Source organism: Schistocerca gregaria, chromosome 11 (genome assembly GCF_023897955.1).
Source record: "Schistocerca gregaria isolate iqSchGreg1 chromosome 11, iqSchGreg1.2, whole genome shotgun sequence".
NCBI classification, from domain to species: Eukaryota; Metazoa; Arthropoda; class Insecta; order Orthoptera; family Acrididae; genus Schistocerca; species Schistocerca gregaria.
In genome coordinates, this window is record NC_064930.1 from 140,976,865 (window position 1) to 140,995,664 (window position 18,800).

The window sequence follows — 18,800 nt, forward strand, 5'->3', positions numbered from 1 at the left end:
AGCAAATGGCTGCTGTATATCATCTTAAGGAATTTCTTGCCATGCCTAAAACATATTTCGTGTCAGTTCGTGAAGATTACAGTAGGGAGTTTGGTACAAAAATATACATCTCCCCATTATGCTTGTTATGTGCTCTATGGATGACAAATTAAGGTGCAAGGCAGACCAGTCAGGGATGCAGTGTGGAGTTGTATATTGTCTTTTTGGAATATTACATTTGGCTTTGTACGAAGCCTATGACAACAGGGTTTACCATTCTTCCCACATGATGGAGAGAGACATTCAGCCCCCCTTCAGCCTCTACCAAATCAGACCTGATATAATATCCTACAGCTCCCCACACCACGATTCAGCAGTTGGAGGGGCTCGGGTCTCGAGAATTGCTGCTTTCTCTGTCCTTTTATCAGGTCATCGGTGGCCTCGGTATGACCACGACAGGCAGAAGTGAGTCATCTCTGAACACCACAGAATGCAAATTAATATCCCAGTCGACTTTTGTCCTACACCGTCCAAAAACCTGTCACCTGTAGTTCAGTCTAAGTGGTCTAATCTCACCTTCCATTAGTTTGTTCCGAATGGTTTGTGTGAAACACTGCCTGTAAATCTCTCCTAGATTTCTGCTGTTGTCACCTGTATGTTTATCACCCAGTCAAACAATTGAGCGATCTTCAAGCAGTGTAGTCCTTTGGGAGGGACCTGTGTCGGTTCTTCTCTGGAAGGATATGTGTCGATTCTTCTTGCCATGTTGTTGTCCTGAATCCATCTCATCACAACTTTTTCTGCAGGCAGTGCACTACAGCCAACTGTGTGCGCTATCCATCGGTACGATGCTCCTGTGGCCATTGTGCCAGTGATTTGACCTTTCTCACAGTCTGAAATATGGCGTTAAAATCCCTGTGCTTGTCGTCTGGTCTTGCTGTGTTGTGATCTTCTCGAGTTTCAGTTATGTTGGGCACACCCGATAGCCGACGCGTACTTCCACCTCTCTTTATCTGTAGGAATGCCCTTCTTCTGTACCTGAAGTAAGCTCACATAAGGATGAAATTTTAATCGGCATATCTCACAGGTGCAGAAATACCTGCAGTATTAATTTGGTAATGTGATGTTCCATTTCTGTTAGTGTACCTATTTCTTGATGTAGCTTCATTTTAAATATAATTTCTAATGAGGCTATTTTCATGTGGTGCTTCACTGAGTGATTCAATTAGTAGAACACCAAAAAAAACTCCCATCTAGCAGCATTATTCATAGGGACCAGACTTTGTGCATTGGAAATTGAGGGCCATCTGTATCCCATACTGTGCTTGGTTATGCTAATAGTCTTACCACTCCTTCCCTTGAAGAGAACATGCATTGTGGAGCATTTTGTTGCATTTTAGTTGTCACTAGTCCCTGTTTTCCTTGTGTAGTCTTGTTTGGTACTTTTAAACTTTCTTCTGCTGATATCCAAGTTGCCATGTACACTTTCCTCAACTTCAGAAAACATTATTTTAGATCTTTAGAAAGAGCTACAATGTGAATGAATCTAGACAGAGTGATATGCCTGGAACATATGCAGGAGAGTTATAAAGTTGTGTGTGTGACAGTTGGTATTATCTTGTTTGTGTATGTTCAAATCCAGGAAAAAATTTAGGGTGTGATTTGGGTAAGTTGTGTAATTTTATAAACTGCCACATCAATCATTCTTTTTTGCATGAAACATGTCAGTCAGCGGCAAATAGTGATATTTTGACTTAATATACTAGATCAGTCTTGTGTCATTTCTGAATTGTGTGAGATCTAATGCATTATTTACTTCTATATGCATCAACTTTTTCATTGTACAATGATTTTTGTAGTTACTGTCATGTCTTGATAGCAAGTTTATGTGTTTCTCGTAAGTTAAGTCCCAGTTTGTTTTGTCCGTTCTTTATATTTACTGCAGCCCCAAAATAGATCGAACGAGAAAGTCTAGCAGTAGACAGAAGGAGAAAATTTAGCAGTGCTTGCATCTTTCATAGCATTTTACCCTGTGCTCTTCATTCCTTACATCAGTGCATCTCCATAAGAAACTGATTCTCTGTGACAACAGTCTATAATTAGAAGCATGCTTTAGATGCATGAAGTGCATCACATTGTAGACATCTTAATTTATTTTCATGTTTCAATCCAGCCATCATTTTTTACAATTACTGTGAAAGAAGTCAGTGAGATACTTCGTGAAACATCATCTTTTCTTCTGTAACATTTTCATTGTATGTGTATGAACCAATGAATGCCAAACATGAACGATTTCTGATGAGTGAAATAACTTAATAAAGGTTTATTAAAAAAGATGGACCCAGTTTACTGAATTTTTATTTCATGAAATACAAATTGGATGTAAATAATCTGTAAACTGTTGGAAACATTAGAATAAACAGTCTCAGTTACCACTGCCAGAATGGTCACACCAACTGACAGCCAGTTCACATTGGTTGTTAACCCAATTACTGCCATGCAGTGTTGATGCAAGTCATAAAAAAAGATGGTCACATAGCTAAAGTCTGCCGACCTTAAATCAGATTGGTGACACTTGTACTTTTCAAATAGCATGGGAGAAGACCTCCTGGCTCTATTTTCTGTCTTAAGTTCTCCCGATCTCACACTGAGCGATTTTTTTTCTAGTGGGAGGGAATGTAAAAGAGACACTTTACATTCCATCTGTACTGACACGTTTGGCCAACCCGCAAATTATATTACAGCGTGGTAACTCAGTAATGTGAGAGATGGTTCTTTGTGTGCAGGTCGAGTGCAGCTATTGCTTAGAGCTTTGCTCTGCAGGAGGGTAGCCTCACAGTGATCATTTTAATCTAAATTTGTAATCTTAAAAATCTACTGTATTCATCTGTAAACATTTATCATATCTACTGGTATATTTCATTAAATATAAATTATTAAAATTGGGTCCATTTTTTAAAAAGTCTGTATTTAAGTACCTGTACTAAAAGTGTACACTGATGTTCATTGCAGTTGGTATGTAAAATTAAATATGGATTTCTCTTAGTAATTGTGGTCCGTAAATTTATAGTGATATAGGTATGGCCAGCACATAACTGTAAGGAGGCAAAATTCTAGAATGCCCTGCCAGTAGAAACATGCAAATGTAGGAAGAAAAGAGTTGAGGCTTTTGGAATTATTAGCTCCTGCCTCAAGGAGGAAGGATGAAAAAACAAAATGACATGTGGTGGGATCTGTGACAGATAACTAACAAGGTGTGGTGCCCCGAGGGGAAGATCAACTTTTTGAAAACTCCTGTATGATAGTGTAGGCTAGGATTGTGCAACCATTCACCCAAATGACCCTTGTTTACATGTAATCAATGAAAAAGAATTACTTATGATGCTCTGGAGCAGTGGTAGTCAACCGGGCCCCTGGTGCCCACTAATGGACATTCAAACCTCCGTGGTGGGCAGCAGATGATAAGCGTTTTAAAAACGCTTTTGTTAGGTTTCCTTAAAATTTTGACATAAAATATTTGGTAGGTAATTATTATTATATTCTTTAATTTCCTGTAAGTGCTGTATAATTTTTTTTAAGTAAAGTAAGGTTGCTTCCCCAATTTATGAATCACTATTATTGTGGAACTGGTGGCTGGGTAGAAAATTTTAGTACTAACAGAGGTACAAAAGTAGTTGGTAGGTAAACAAGACTGGCTACCCCTGCTCTAGAACCTAAAAGTAATGCTGTTATCGAGAGTGGCAGTTTAGCATAGGGGTTAAAGGCACTTTGCTGGTATGCTGAAAGATTTTCGTTTGAATCGCATCAGGAACTTCACTATTTATGTTTTTAAATCTTTATTAAAATGACTTTGATCATTATTTTTATTGACTTACTTGGTTTAAGTGTAACTTTTTTGTTTCTGGTCCTTTTCTGCATCATTTTAATCATCATAACAACTTTCCTATTTGCTCTCTTTTTCTTCTTCTTATCATTCTTTTTTCATTTTGGGATATTTCAATTACTGTCTGTCACAATATTTCAATGTTTGAAAATGTCATTCTGATGGATAAAAAAACGAAAGACAAAATTACCTATTTATATGCACTGTGAAATGGTGTCGGATGTGTTTAGTATTACAAGATGTCCCTTTTTGGAAGGTAAACAGCATACATGAATTTAAAACATAAATCTGTATTCCACTGTAGACAAAAAGTGTACTGATGAAGATTTAAATGGAAGATGGAATTTTAAGTAACATTAAGTTAGAGCAAAACGAGTAACATAAATAATGAAGTCAGTAACATGGAGGAAAGTATAAAATGATAAAACAATAAATTATATTAAGGTTAGTACATAAAATTATTTGCAGTCACATGGGCGGAGATTCCAAATGAAAAACTACTGATAGGAAGAAAAAACGAGAGGAAATAAAGGTAATACAATTGTTAAAATGATGTTGCAGAGGTTTAGAAATAAAGAAAAAACCTTTAAACTCAGCAATTGAATAAAAATAATTATCAAATTCTGTTCGATAAAGATTAAAAGAAAAATTAGAAAGCATGTGGTGGTATTGGAACCCTCAACCTCCAACACACCAGAAATGAACCACTACTGTATGCCAAAATTGATAACAACCGTATTTTTAAGACTTACGGTATCGTGTAATTCTTTTTTTGTAGAGTACTCACAAGTGGAAGCCCTCTTGGGTGAACGGCTTTGTAAGGCAGCATGAAGACACTGTACTTGCATTTGGGAGGACAGTGGTTCAGATCCTCATACAGCCATCCACATTTAGGCTTTCTGCAATTTTCCTATATCGATTAAAGTGTTTGCTGGCTTGGTTCCTTTCAAAGGATGACAACTATTATTTCCTTCCCCTTACTCTGACCACATGCTCCATCTTTAATGAACTCGTTAATTGGACCTTAAACCCTAATCTTCCTTCTCAACCTGTCGTTTCTCACCTTTCCCATCTTCTCGTTCTGTTTTCTTTGAGGAAGTGCCAAAACATACTGAAATATGGGATAGGTTTTCCTAGTTGTATGTGTGTCTATTAACAGTGCTTGGAATTTTACCTCGTGAAATTAAGTACTTTCCAGCTTTTATGTCACATTATAATTTTAAAATTTTCTTAAGCAAATTTTTGTTTAGTGCTTTCTAATATTCCCCACACCTCACAATGCACCCCCATCCCCCACATCCATTATTGTCATCTGCAGTCTTTGAACAAACCTCTGAGGGTATTATCAAGGAAGCTGAACTACATTTCAGGGCAAAATGCTGGAAAGCAATATGTTTCGTGAGCTATGGTCACTAAGACGGACAAGGGTACTTTACAAACAGGCCCCCTTCAATTTTCTTCATAATTGTAGGATTTGAAAGTCAGTGTCCAGGCCTCAGCTTCCTAAAGCAGTATGACCCAATTCTTAAAAGCATTCGAAGAAATCTGCTTTGATAGTTTGTGGTCACTGTTAAGTATAAAACTGGAAAACATATTGAGCAAGTTAATACAGCTATATGCAGCTGAGTGTGTAGCATTAAAGTGTTGTAATCAGAAATTCTTGCTGGTACCAATTTCTTAAATGTATTTTGGTAAATTGAAAATGGGAAGCACACAGTGGAAAGAAGTTCGAAGGGACATAAACAGGCTTTGAATTACCGGTACTCACAAAATATTGAGAAACAACTGCCACTCATAAAGAAATTAAGATTCAAATGGTTTCCACGAAAGCTCCAAGAAGAGACACAGAGACACACGGGCAGAAAAAAGATGAGAGAAACATCGAGAAATGAATGGAGAAATGTGGAAAAAAAAGAAAGTAGAAATAGTTGAAATAACTATTGTCTGTAGTTGGTCGTACGTGAAAGGAGAAGAAGAATATTGTTTGATAACACTTTGTTTTTTATATAATACTTCACATACTTGCATCAAATTCTAATTTACTCTGAATATTCTCATTTTCATGAAGTTAGTGTTTTATTTTTAAAGCATGTCATTTTATTTAATTTTTTGAAAGTTCTATACTTGTTACTTAACATTTCCCTTTTATAATGGATATAGAATTCAAATGAAAGTTACTGTTAGTTAGAATTGAACCAGGCACTTGGTGATTGCAGTTCATTTCACTGCAGGCGGCTGTATTAGATTGCTTGGAATGTTATGTGCTTAAACGTTGCTCTGAAATCTTGAAAGTCAATTTACTTTGTATGTTTTCGAGAACTGTGTCATACTGTTTTGGGAAATCCTGCAGGATTGAAGAAAATGGGAAAGGGTCAATCCATTAATTCCCCTTGCAGGAAACATTTTTCTCTCTGCAGGAATGAATGCAGTAAATCATTCCTACTGCTGTTGGTTTCCATGTTTTTATACGCACTGTACCTTGATTTTCGTGCTCAACGGTAGTGTGCTCATAATTCCCCATCATTTATTCACTCTCTTTCCAACAGCTTGCAGGCCCGGAGAGTTCCGCTGCCGCGACGGACAGTGCGTGCCCGACTACCAGCGATGTGACGGAGTGGCGCAGTGCCGTGACAGCAGTGACGAATATGGATGTCGTGAGTATTCACTGATGACCTTGATTTTTGTACAGCTGCTGCTCTCATAAACTTGATGGTCACCGCTTATCAGAAATCATATTCTAGCAATGAACTTCTCCACGTTTAACCATCACAAATCGACTCGGACTACAGGAAGTTTTTCAGTCAAAGTATATGTACAGATATGTACTTTATATTCACATACCCCAAAATCTTACTTATATAATGTAAACATTCTGCAGGTGATCCAATGCAGTCATTAGTAGATCAGCAAAGTCGTCCATCTTGTCAAGTCTTGAATTAAGTATTGGAACATGTCCATTATTGGAAATCAAAACTGTGATTAGAGTTATGTGGGCAAACATTGTGTATGTATCTACACAGATGCAATGATTGGAAAACTTTCTGTGCCTGATATTTGTTATAATAGCAATTATAGAGGTTTTTCACTACACTTGCAGTGTTTCTCATATTTTTACTCATGCTGATTAATGTAGAATCATTAACTGTACTGGACTCTGTAAGAATCCAGGAAAATTGTACAGACCTGAGTATTGCTCCTACAAAAAAGATATACATATTATTGTTGTTTTTGACCAGCATTGAATATTGAATCTCTGGGTCTTTTCTGTATTACTTTCAGTGCAAAGTTGTACTTTGCCTACTTAATGTCAGTGACACACTTCAGACCAACAGCGGCCATTGTGTGAACAGTGTCTGGCTCAGAACTTTGTGTATTGTTGTTGTCAAAGTCAACTGATGTTACATGCCAGTGAGAACAGTTTGAAGCATGTTTCTCTGAGGATTTCTCACTTGGTTGAGATTATCTTACACAGATGTGGCACAGTAACTTGTGTTGGCGATGAAGAAATTTTGAAGGGCAAAAGAACCTTTAGCAAACATAACTGGTGATAAAACTACAAATCATTACTAAATGACTATCCTGGCACTTCGTTCCAGTTGCAGGTTGTGTATCTAATAACTTCCAAGGTGAACAAAAATTTGATTTTCAGTACTTCAAATAATTATTTACTAAATTAAAAAATTTAAAAGCTGTCATCAACTACTAATTCAGAGCTGTATACCCATGTGAAAGGCTTAATACAGTAAGTCAAGTATTACAGTCAGAAACTGTGTAACTCAGGAAGTTTAGTGGGTGTTGCTAATAAGTGACACAGCAACTCAAACAGTGCCAATTGTAAGGAGTAAAAATGGTCAATAAAATCAATATTTCTCTAACTGGTCAGTTTTAGTCTGTATCCTTCAAATTTATGTGACATGAAGGAAAGTTTATGGCCACTAAAGTAATGGTTGGTGTGGCATATGGATTGAAAATTTTGAAAATTCCATTGAGAAGGCTGTAAGTTTTGTTAACAGCCTTGTATGCCAGAGTGATTCTCGATCTCTATATTGGGAATGTTATGCAAGTGGTATGAAGTCAGCGAAAACATGGAGATATCTGACAAATTTCAAGATGAGTCAGAAATTTTTCAGAAGAAAAATGACACACAAATCATATGAAACAGATCACATATTTCTATCAGAGAGGTCAAAATTGTAATATAATCTAATGTTTACAAATTTGGACAAAAACAAAAGTAATTTGTCTCTTGGATACAAATTCAAAGAAAGAGCTTCAAACTGTACTTAAATACTGGTTTGATTCCGAACAAATGGTAATGACATGACATCTACATAATTTCTTCATTGTTAAAGCCACTGCTAGTCATATTTACTCTGAGTTAAATGAAGCCTCGGATAGTGTTAAGCTTTCTCATTGAAAGCTATTGATGATAAGTTGTGATGGTCCCAATGTTAATAACAAAACTGTGAATTGTTTTATGATTCTGATTCTGTTAGAAAAAAAAGTAGTTGAGTGATGTTGGCACATGTAACATAGACATCATCCATTTTGTCTTCCAAAAAGAATTACGAGGACTTTGGTGAAAATACGTTGGACGTGATATTGTTTGTCAGTACTTTTTCTTGGACAGATTTTGAAAAAATACGGTCAGATATGAAACTTTCTGGTCGTTGGTTTATGAAACATGCTTCCTCTAGGTTGCTGACATTAGAACCAGCTGGGAAGAGATTTTTGGAAAATGCTCAGCTGTTGAAAAATACTTTCTTCACTCCATACCCCAGCATAAAAGCAAGTTGATGAGTTCTTTGCAATAGAAAAATATTGCTAAACTGTTAAAAGACGAAACCACCAAAGTAGGGATTAAGTTTGCTTGTCCAAGTGCTCATACATGTTCAGGATCACCTGTTTCTTTCAGATGAGATCTTTTAATGCATGTAATATATGAGTTCATAAGCTTCATCAGAGCGTTCGTGAATTAATTTTATGTTTTGTGCCTCTCCACTGAGTCTGGAAGGGTGTGATAAGTATTATGTGCCCTTAAATAGAAGTGTTCAGCACTAGAGAAAGTAAATATCTCAAGAAGCTGAATGCACAACAAAGATACTACATTTCCATGCAACCTGGAAAGGACTGTGTGTCTGCTTGTACACACATTTTGGAAAAGTCTTCTCTGGATAAACCAGTATTGCGATATCTTTGATGATTGTATCCCACAAAGAGGGTGAAAGAAGGATCACATAAAATATAATAAAATTAGATGCGGTTCTTCCAGTTGAATGCAGTGAAGATGTACTAGTCGATGAATGGAAACTACTAATGTTAAAAGAAGAAAAATCGGGTAGTTACTAGAACCCATTGGATGTTTACTGGAGTAAATTTTTTAGAAGACATGTACTTCTAGACGAAAGAAATACCTTTGCTTCTGCAAAAATTGTGTAGGATCCAAAGGCACTTTCACGTGGCAGTGCGAATGTAGAAATGGAATCCTCATTGTCGGAAAGCAGCGTGAATGCTAATACGTGTGAAAGAACATTGAATGCTTATTGGATGTAAAAGGTTCTGTGGTGAATTTGTTTGAGGGGAGGCTCACTTTGTAATAATCGTTCAGAACTTTTCAATTCACACACTCAGCTCGTGTCAGATTCAAGTGCAGTACTGTGAATGTGAGAAGAAAGTGGCTGAGAAGAAACTGAGGAAACAAGAACAGGAAAAAGAAAAGTGGTTGGAAGCAAGTATGAAGAGTAAGTTTGGAAAATAGAAAGTAGATATTGAACAAGACGATCATTCACTGATGAAAGTGAAAGAGAGGGAAAAGTAGAAAAGATTGAGTGTTGATAGATTACTGGATGATGGAAACAAATGTTTCAAAGAACCAATAAATAAAAAACAACTTTGTTTGAATCAGTGTGACCCAAGCATTGTTGAAGGGTGCTAGAGTTTACAAAAGTTACGGAACAAGAAGTGAAGAAAATTGAAGGCTTAGAGCAGATACAGAAAGCAATTGAAAACTGAATAAGCAGTGGTACAACAACATTTTTTCAAAGAAGCAAAAACAGAGTTAGACTTAATGACCCGATTTTGTAAAGAAATTGAAAATTATAAGTTGTAAACATTTTGTTTTGCATTATTCTGAAATGGCACTTTACAGTTGCACTTTAAAACTTCCTCTAGTTATAGATATATTTATCTTGAATAAGAATATATCAGTATTAATACAATAAATTACAGTTTTTTCCTAATTATTTTTATTATTACTGTATAGTGTGTTTATAAAGTAACGAAAGCGAAATTGTTGGGTCATTTGAAGTGAGTCCTTGATGGAGTGCACTGAAAAATAATGTTTGTGTTAACGGTGTCAAATTAACTTTCTCTTATGACAGCTCAGTGTGATTGCCATTCTATCATGTAAAGGAACCTCAAATGCAAAATGTTTATGCATTACATAATCTGCACTGTGAATTCATCAAACCACAATTATTACTCTCAAAATTGTTTGGAATTACATTCACTGAGCATTTAAATGTATCTTTCAAAACAACACTACACTTACCTTTATCAATGTCCACACAATTCCTGTTACTTAATCTACACAATAATTGTGTGTCTCTAGCTCTTTGTCTTTCAGTATGATTCATTAATGTTCTGCTTTGAGGCATAGTGTAAAACAAATGTAGTTTCTATATAATAAGGGAAGTCATAGCTATTCTAAATGAACAAACTGAAAATTAGAAGCTTACTTCAGATTATTTTTAACTGTAGCAAATGAACTCAGTTAATACTGTTTACTACTCTGTGACAAAAATTAAATGGAAAGGCTTCATTATTACAATGCTTGGTTTTTCATTACTACCAACTTCACCATCCTAGCAATTGTAGCTGTGTGGTATGAAAACTTTTCTCACCTGTGTATCACTTCTTGCTTTTACCTCTCTTAACAGCCTAGTACATACATGGTTCCCCCCCCCCCCCCCCCCCCCCCCCCTCCACGTGGCTGTGGCGAAGTACATTTTGAATTGTGTATGTTACATTGGCCTCCTTTTATAATTAATATTAAAAATCAGTATTTTAGTTTTCCGTGTTCACATATTAATTTTATGATCCTTCTGACCCTTCTTTCCTAATGAGAAATTTGAGTAAGTATTTATTCTCCGTTTTTGTTTCCAAATCAATAAAGTCAGTTGTTTCAATTCAAATGGTCAGTGATTCAGCACTTTTAGTCTTAGGTTTGGTTTTCATCCTCGCAATTGCAGCTGTAAAAGATAGTAAAGTAAAATTTATTGTCACTTGTAGCAAAATTTGATCCAAGGAAACCTGGAATTTCATCCCAGAGATCTCACGGAAATTATTTGTCGAAATGATGTCACCTCTTCGGATTGCCTGTAAATTAGAATAGTAACGGTGAGGGTACCGGTACCTACTGCACCGTACGTAATTCCTTTTTTGCCTGCAGCTCCGCGCCCGCCGCCACCCACGCCCCCCTCAGGAAACTGCTTGCCCGGGCAGTTCGCGTGTGCCAGCGGAGGGCAGTGTGTGCCGCAGTCGTCCGTGTGCAATGGCCGACCCGACTGCAGGGACCGCTCGGACGAGAGGGACTGCCGTGAGTATCTGCACTCCTCCGCTCTGCGCCATCCGCTCACTGCTGTTCTGCCTGTTTGTTTTGTAACCGTTCATTTTTAGCAATAGTTTACCAACATTGTGTGAGACAGTAGTGTTAATAAAAAAATAAACTGTACACCATAATGTCACTCATTGATGGATTAATGCTTTACTATACATTTCACTTTTTCAGAATAGCCTACAGCTGTTGATAAATAAATAATTTTTAACCAGCCATTTTTATCAACTCGTTATCTTCATGTACTGTATATTTATTTATAGCAGGCTGTATGGCAACATTCTTATTGTGACATTGAATAAAGTAAAAGCTATCCAGCTTAGCTGCTGTTAATAATAAAATGCGTTGATGCAGTTTATTAATCTCTGTAAGCTGTCGTAATCCGTGCTTCTGTGTGCAGTGCAATGCATACTGTTAAGGATCGAGTTTGCCCGCTGAATTAACAGTGAGGGTTGGTGTGTTTGCCAGCCTGGAGGTGGCGTTTAGGAGGTTTCGCACATCCCACTAGGTGAATACTGTGCTGGTAACCAAGTTAGGTACTCCTCTTCCATATTAACAACACTACATATAGACAGTTGAGGTACATATATTGTGGTCTAGGAGGTTAACGGGGTGGTGACATGAAGGGCATCCAGCCACCCTTTAAACTACCTGTGCCAACTCCGTTAATAGCCGTGCTGACCTTGTGGCAGTGCGAGATGGAGGCACGAGAAAAGGAATTTAGTGATCGTGTAACTGAAACCGATGATTGGAAAAGATTTATTAGTCAATACTATAAGCACATAACAGTATGGAAATATTATTAACTGTGTATCTGAAGTGAAAGTGAAGTTTATAAAGTGTTTCAGTTGATTGCTTACTTATCTTTGACACAAAGTAAAAATTATTGAAATTTGAGTCAAGTAAGCAGTAAATCAAAATATGCATGGATTGTCACCTGGTGGTAGTGATTACAGATTAGAATTGGGGGGCGTGTTTAATTTTGGACACTAAAGAGCAAGGCTGTCAGCATCCATTCTCTATATAATGGTAGAAGTACTGGGTGAAAAGAATGCTATATATCTGCAAACTCAATCATTAAAGTGCTACACATAATTTGCCATTGTCCCTTATCGTACTTATGTTTAAGATACTGGTAAGCTTAATGGATTGTTGAAATTTCAGTAATTAAAGCCTCTGGCAAATAAGAGAAGAAGGTAGATATCTCCAGTATGAGACATTTGCTTTGAGTGGTTTTGGGAAACTGCAGAAAATTGAAATTGAGTTATGTAAGTTGCTATTCGTTCTCCACTCCTTCCAAATAAGATGCAGAAGCTTAACAATTAGACGATGGTAATTTATGTACAAAACAACACTATTCAGTATCAGTCATGTCTATTCACATATCTATTGGAAAGACCTATTTCAGCAGCTTGCTGTCATTGTCAGGTGCCTTATCTATACATCAACTATGATGTTATTGTGGCAATGGAAAGTCCTCGGTGGTACATAAAAGATATACTTACAGACTCATTTTTTTGGTTATAGATAATTCAGCACCTTAACTGTTTGATCCTTAACTACTTAAATTGTTACATTAACACATTCCTGTTAAGTGTGGAAGTAAAAAATTCTTTCACACTTCAGAGGAACGTGTGGTATGACAATTGATAAGTAAATAACAGGTATCCACTTGATGGCAGCATGTTGCCAGAAAGCATAATACTAGTAAATGTTGCAGTGAAAACATGACTAAACCTGGAAAAGCATTATTTTAAAAATTGTTTGTTACATTCACAGACCTCAACTAATTTTGTACAATGTGGACAAATTTAATTTTAAATGCTGATAGGTTTAAAGCTAGAAACATTTAATCCACAGTTACTCTGTCAGTGTGTGACAGGTTATGGTGTACTGTTTGTTTGTTATAGTGTGAGTTTGTCTGCAGTAAAAATAGATTTAAAATTCTGTCTAGAAATTGTGCAGTGCATCTGTGTTTAAAATGGATTCACTTACGTTTTTGTTTTTGTTTTGTTGTCTAGTATTTGGTTTCAGGCAGGTGGAACTCTTCCACAGATGCTAAAGTAGTATAAATTTTTATTTGTTGTTGTGTTATTGCTTTGTTGTTATTTTATGATATTGTCTGCTGTTTTTTTGTTAATGTCCTGGAGGTTGCTCTGTGGTCTCACTTCTAACTCTGTAAGGAATTCCAGTTAGAACAGCTGTGTGTCAGTTCTGTGGTGCATCACATAATTTCATTAAGTGGTGTGTAACTCTGTAAATGGCTAATATTGAAGTAGAAGGCTAAGCATCATCTGAACATGTCACATTAAAAAATTTTGAATCACATTTAACTTAGATGAATAGCGACCAGGGACTTGTGAAACAAAGAACAATGCATTTTCGCAATGTTATTAATAACAGACACCCGAGCATCAACTTCTGCTTCTTCCCTCCACTTGTATTATTATTTTTGAATGGAACTGCAGTTTCTTTTTTAGGCCAGAATGGCAGAATTAGTGGTAACAAATCAAGCATTATAAACTTGTGAACATGACAAGAAATTATGGGATGGAAAGTGTTGAGATTTTTTTGTTTTAGTAAGTATGAGCTCAAAAAGATGACGTAAAGTTGAACTGTTTATGATTTGCTGATGACCTCACTTTTCTTGCCTACAACATTCAAGAAACCAAATAACAAACACAATTATTGGAGGCAAACAAATTTAGAATTGAGAATACGACATAAAAATTGTTGAAAAGTTTAAATATTTGAGAGAAATAATAACACACAACCTGAAGGAGAAACCATCATGGTAGAATAGAATAAACAAATTGATTGAAGCACATTGCATTGTCAAGAACACATATAACAAAAAATGCCTCTCAGTAGCCACAAAATTGAAACACAACAAAACAGTCACACAGCCACAAATAACATATGCTAATGAAACTATATTTAAAACCACCAACAGTGTAGCAATAGATAGCTCAAAATAGAAACAAAGATAATCAGAACATATATAAATAAAAAATACCAAAAAGACGGAGTTTTCAGAATAGCTTCAAATGAAACGGTTCATAAAGAAATAGAACCAATGACAAGTAAAATGAAAAAGAAATGGTTCTCTTTCCACAGGCATTTGATGAGAACAACAGAAAATAGAAGCAGCAGGAGAATAATTGAGATTTTACAGAATAGTTAGATCGGCATTAAATGGATCACAGAAATCGAGGCGGACATTATAAAATTTCACGTTACGATGGAGGATTTGAAAGACAAGACAGACATGCTCAAGACACTTCAGGACAAACGTATCACACTAGCGATAAAAATTAACAGAGAATGGGAAGGGTGATTTCAGATGCGGAGAGAAGGGCATGATCTGAAAGAATGAAGGAATTTTGGGCCAACAAAAAACAGAAGAACGTAATTCATAATATTGACTAAAGTGGTCCAATGTTGGCCATAAAATAAAATAAATAAGTATGAGCTGAAAAATGCATCCCTTAGGGGATATGAGCACTTGTTCATCTGTAAAACATATGTCTTCTGCAAGCTCTTTGCTATTACGAGTGATCTACAAAATGCAATAAACAAATGAGGACACATTTCTCTGTTATTGCCCACGGATACCGCATGCAGTTAACATCTGTTGTTACTCGAAATCATATTTATATTTCTGAGTAAGTGTCATGCAGTGCAGGCATTACTTCTAATGGAACCAGTTTGTATTTTGATAAGTTAGTGAAATCATTTACTGTGTAATTTTATCTTTGCACTTACCAGCATAATATAGTCGCATTACTCCACATTAGAAATGACAGACATATTGAATATTTCCTTTCGTGACGTCTCATAATTACAGCTCATACGTAATAGCGAGCAGATTACATTAGAATCTCAGATGCGTTACAGTAGCAGGATAATGTGTTCTCATTTGTTTAGTGTGGTCTGTAGATATTGAATATTTCCTTTCGTGATGGCTCATAATTACAGCTCATATGTAATAGTGAGCAGATTACATTAGAAGCTCAGCTGTGTTACAGTAACAGAATAATGTGTTCTCATTTGTTTACTGTGGTCTGTAGGTCATTCCTAACAGCAAAGAGCTTGCAGTGGAAGAGATGGGTTTCACAGTTGTGTAGATCAGAGAGTGCTCGTAGCTCTCAAGGTAGGCCTTTTAGAGCCCATGTGTACTGGACTTCTTTTCTTGTTTTGGTCCAAACTGCACCCTCTCAAATTATTGAATAAATAACTTTTAACAACATAATTTTTTATATATTTTTATTTTATTTATTTATTTATTTATTTTTATTTATTTATTTTTTGTCAAGTTGATTTATTACAATTTTAAAGGAGCAGTGTACTTCATATGTACAACTGTTGTGTCTATGCCTTTTTGAATTTTACAAATCTACTTGATCTTGAGCTCTAATTCTTCAAAATGCAATAAGAATGGGCATATACATGAACACGGATAAGACCAGTTACTTCATAATAAGCAGAGAGGAATGATGACAGACCATTAGATGTAGGTGGCAAAATCTTTGGAAGGGTGAAAGACTTCAACTATTTGGGGGAGCACACAGTGAAAGAATTGAGATAGACCAGGAAGTGAGAACAAGAATTCAAACTACAAACAAGTGAAGGTTTACATTCGGAAAGCTGCTCGAGTCCCGGCTTTTATCGAGATCCGTGAAGATTAGCTTCTACGGTTCTGCGGTTATGTAAAGGAGAGACCTGTATTCTTGACACAAAAGAGAGAAAGAAAACTCATGATTTTGAGAATGCTGGCCTGAGATAGATTTGTGGACCAGTGAAGAATAGGGATGACTGGGCAGAAAAGGTGACTAAAGAGGGAGTGAAGCAGGACCGACACATAATGCGTAGAGAAGATGTAGGAAGTAAGTGACCGAGAGGAACAACATGGCTGAGATAGACTGGGCAGGATCGTAGGGGATATGGGTGTGATAGGACTAGCTAGATAAGAATATGTGGAGACTGGTAGGCAAGGCAAAAAATCAACTACGGTTAATGTGGCCAATCTAGTAAGAAAGACCAACTACGGTTTGTGTGGCCAGCCTAGTAAGTAACAGTCACAGTTAAGCCTAAACTAAAATATTTGAGTTTAAAAACTAATGAAAACCTGCAAAAACATATTGGTCTTTGTTTCTTTAGCTCCTGATCACTGCCTGCCCTGGGGAGAGTAAATTACTTATATCTTAATTTATTATCAGATATTTGAGGACAATGAAGTGAGTTGCTTTTATCTTGTGTTTACAACTCTTGTTGCCAACGGCCTTGCCGCAGTTGTAACATTGGTTCCCATCAGATCACCAAAGTTAAGTGCTGTTGGGCTGGCCTAATAATTGAATGGGCGACCATCCGGTCTGCCGAGTGCTGTCGGCAAGCGGGGTGCCCTCAGCCGTTGTGAGGCAAACTGAGGAGCTACTTGATTGAGAAGTAGCTATTAAATATGTTCAGGGCAACAACAATTGTTGATTCACATATCCTCTTTATATCAAATACATATCGCCTCTCTCAAGGTTGCTTCATAACCTCATTAGACTTTAAGTCATTAAGAGTGTTGACTTCTTCCAGCCCATTAACTGCTTGCCTCAAAATGATGTTCTCACATTACTGATGAGTGTTGAAAATCCTTTTACATGATTGCAAGAGTGCCTTAAGTCCTCAATTGTGCTTACACTTATATTGCAGCTGTAGTAAGTACAAACTGACATATGAATTAATGGTGTGAATCCCAAAAGTATACCCTTGTATTGTATTGTACGGAACTGGGGACCTAGAAATGATGGAGAGGCTCCGTCCCCGCCGTAGCCCTCAGTGGTTCACAACAGGCTACAGCAGTCCACTCACCCCACCGAACCCAGGGTTATTGTGTGGTTCTGCCCCCAGTGGAACCCTCTGGGAATGTCTCATAACACACAAATGTTTGCTTGGTAGAGTAATTATGGTGTGCACGTATGTGGAGAAAGTGTTTGGGCCGCAATTGCCAACATAGTGTAAGTGAGGCGAAATCAGTGGTGCTTGCCCGCATTTGGCCCTTGCTGAGTCATGCCATAAAAACTTGAGAGATCATGTGACTTCCGGACAGTAGAATCTGTAAGAGTGCTCATACACACCTATTTCACATTCGGGGTCTTATCTGGTTACCTCCCCTGTGATATTACTCATAGCTTCTGTGGAGTATAGAGGTTATTGTCTGACACACTGAATTAGCTGGAATTTCTTAATTGCCTGTGTGTAACTTAAGCTACAAAATGTTGTTAGACGTTCATGAACATCTAAGCTATAAGTCTTTTGACATAAATTAAGATAAACTGTGTGTATCTCTTGTAAACAGGATACAAATAAATGACTCGGCTACTATGTTGAAACTGTGTTTGTATCAGACAGATTCTGAGTGGTGTATGTTGTTTTTGTTAGCAGTTATGACCATTCTTATAATCTTAGAGCTGATAGCAACTTCGTAGCTATGCAGTACAAGAAACATTGAACCAAGTTACAAAGGTACCTCGCTGTTTACCCCCTGCCCCCCCCCCCCCCCCCCCTCTCCCTCCCAATCAACCAACCAACTAAATACTTGAATTCATAGCTTCTCAACTTGGTACACAGTTTTGGAAACTCATTAGCCCCAACTTATTGTAGTACATCTAAATCTGACCGGGTTGCCAAGCTCCCTCAAATCAGTCTTCAGAGTGAAGACTACTGCCGCTGCCTCTACCACCACCACTACTGAAACAACATATAAATCTACATTTTATTTCACAAGCCAATTTAACATGTGGTGGAGGGTACGTTGGATACTGTGATCAAAGCTAAGTTTCAGTCGCTGCTCGTAGAATCCATGTTGATTGCTGGAGAGATTCTTGATTTCCAAAATGGTTATGACATGCAAGCAAGAAACATATCCCATTTTGGTCTTAAAAGATAGCTTATCATCAACTCCAAGAACAAAGTAACATCTATGTTTGCAAAGAAAAGCATAATTCAGTATGGGTGAATTCCAGCTGGAACAGACGTAAAATAAACACAATTTATTGAAATGAGAAACCATGACCAGTTATGTTATAGTTTCATTTACACAACAATTATTAGTATTCCTCTATTATGAGTATTTTTCAAGTCTATTAAGTTTTTATGCCAAGAACAGTACAGTAACGTAATGAAATGTGTGAGTTGACATACATCATTGTCATATGCTGAATAAATTGGCTGTGGTTAGGAAGTTTGGACAGCCCGTCTAAATCAGCAAAACATAGCATTAATAGAAAACATACATATGACAACGAGCTGGTGTGTTGTTACGGAGCAACACCA

The 18,800-nt window shown here is 36.9% G+C and overlaps 1 protein-coding gene across 49 annotated transcripts in view; it reads left to right on the top strand.

The window, feature by feature from the left end:
* LOC126295245 (basement membrane-specific heparan sulfate proteoglycan core protein) overlaps nt 1–18,800 on the top strand; it is a 1,297,357-nt gene that overhangs the window by 1,063,877 nt on the left and 214,680 nt on the right. For all 49 annotated transcript variants that reach the window (XM_049987617.1, XM_049987624.1, XM_049987622.1 and 46 more), the window contains 2 exons: nt 6,409–6,516; nt 11,313–11,459. In XM_049987617.1, coding sequence (XP_049843574.1) covers nt 6,409–6,516; nt 11,313–11,459 — 255 coding nt within the window. The remainder of the gene's footprint in view (nt 1–6,408; nt 6,517–11,312; nt 11,460–18,800) is intronic.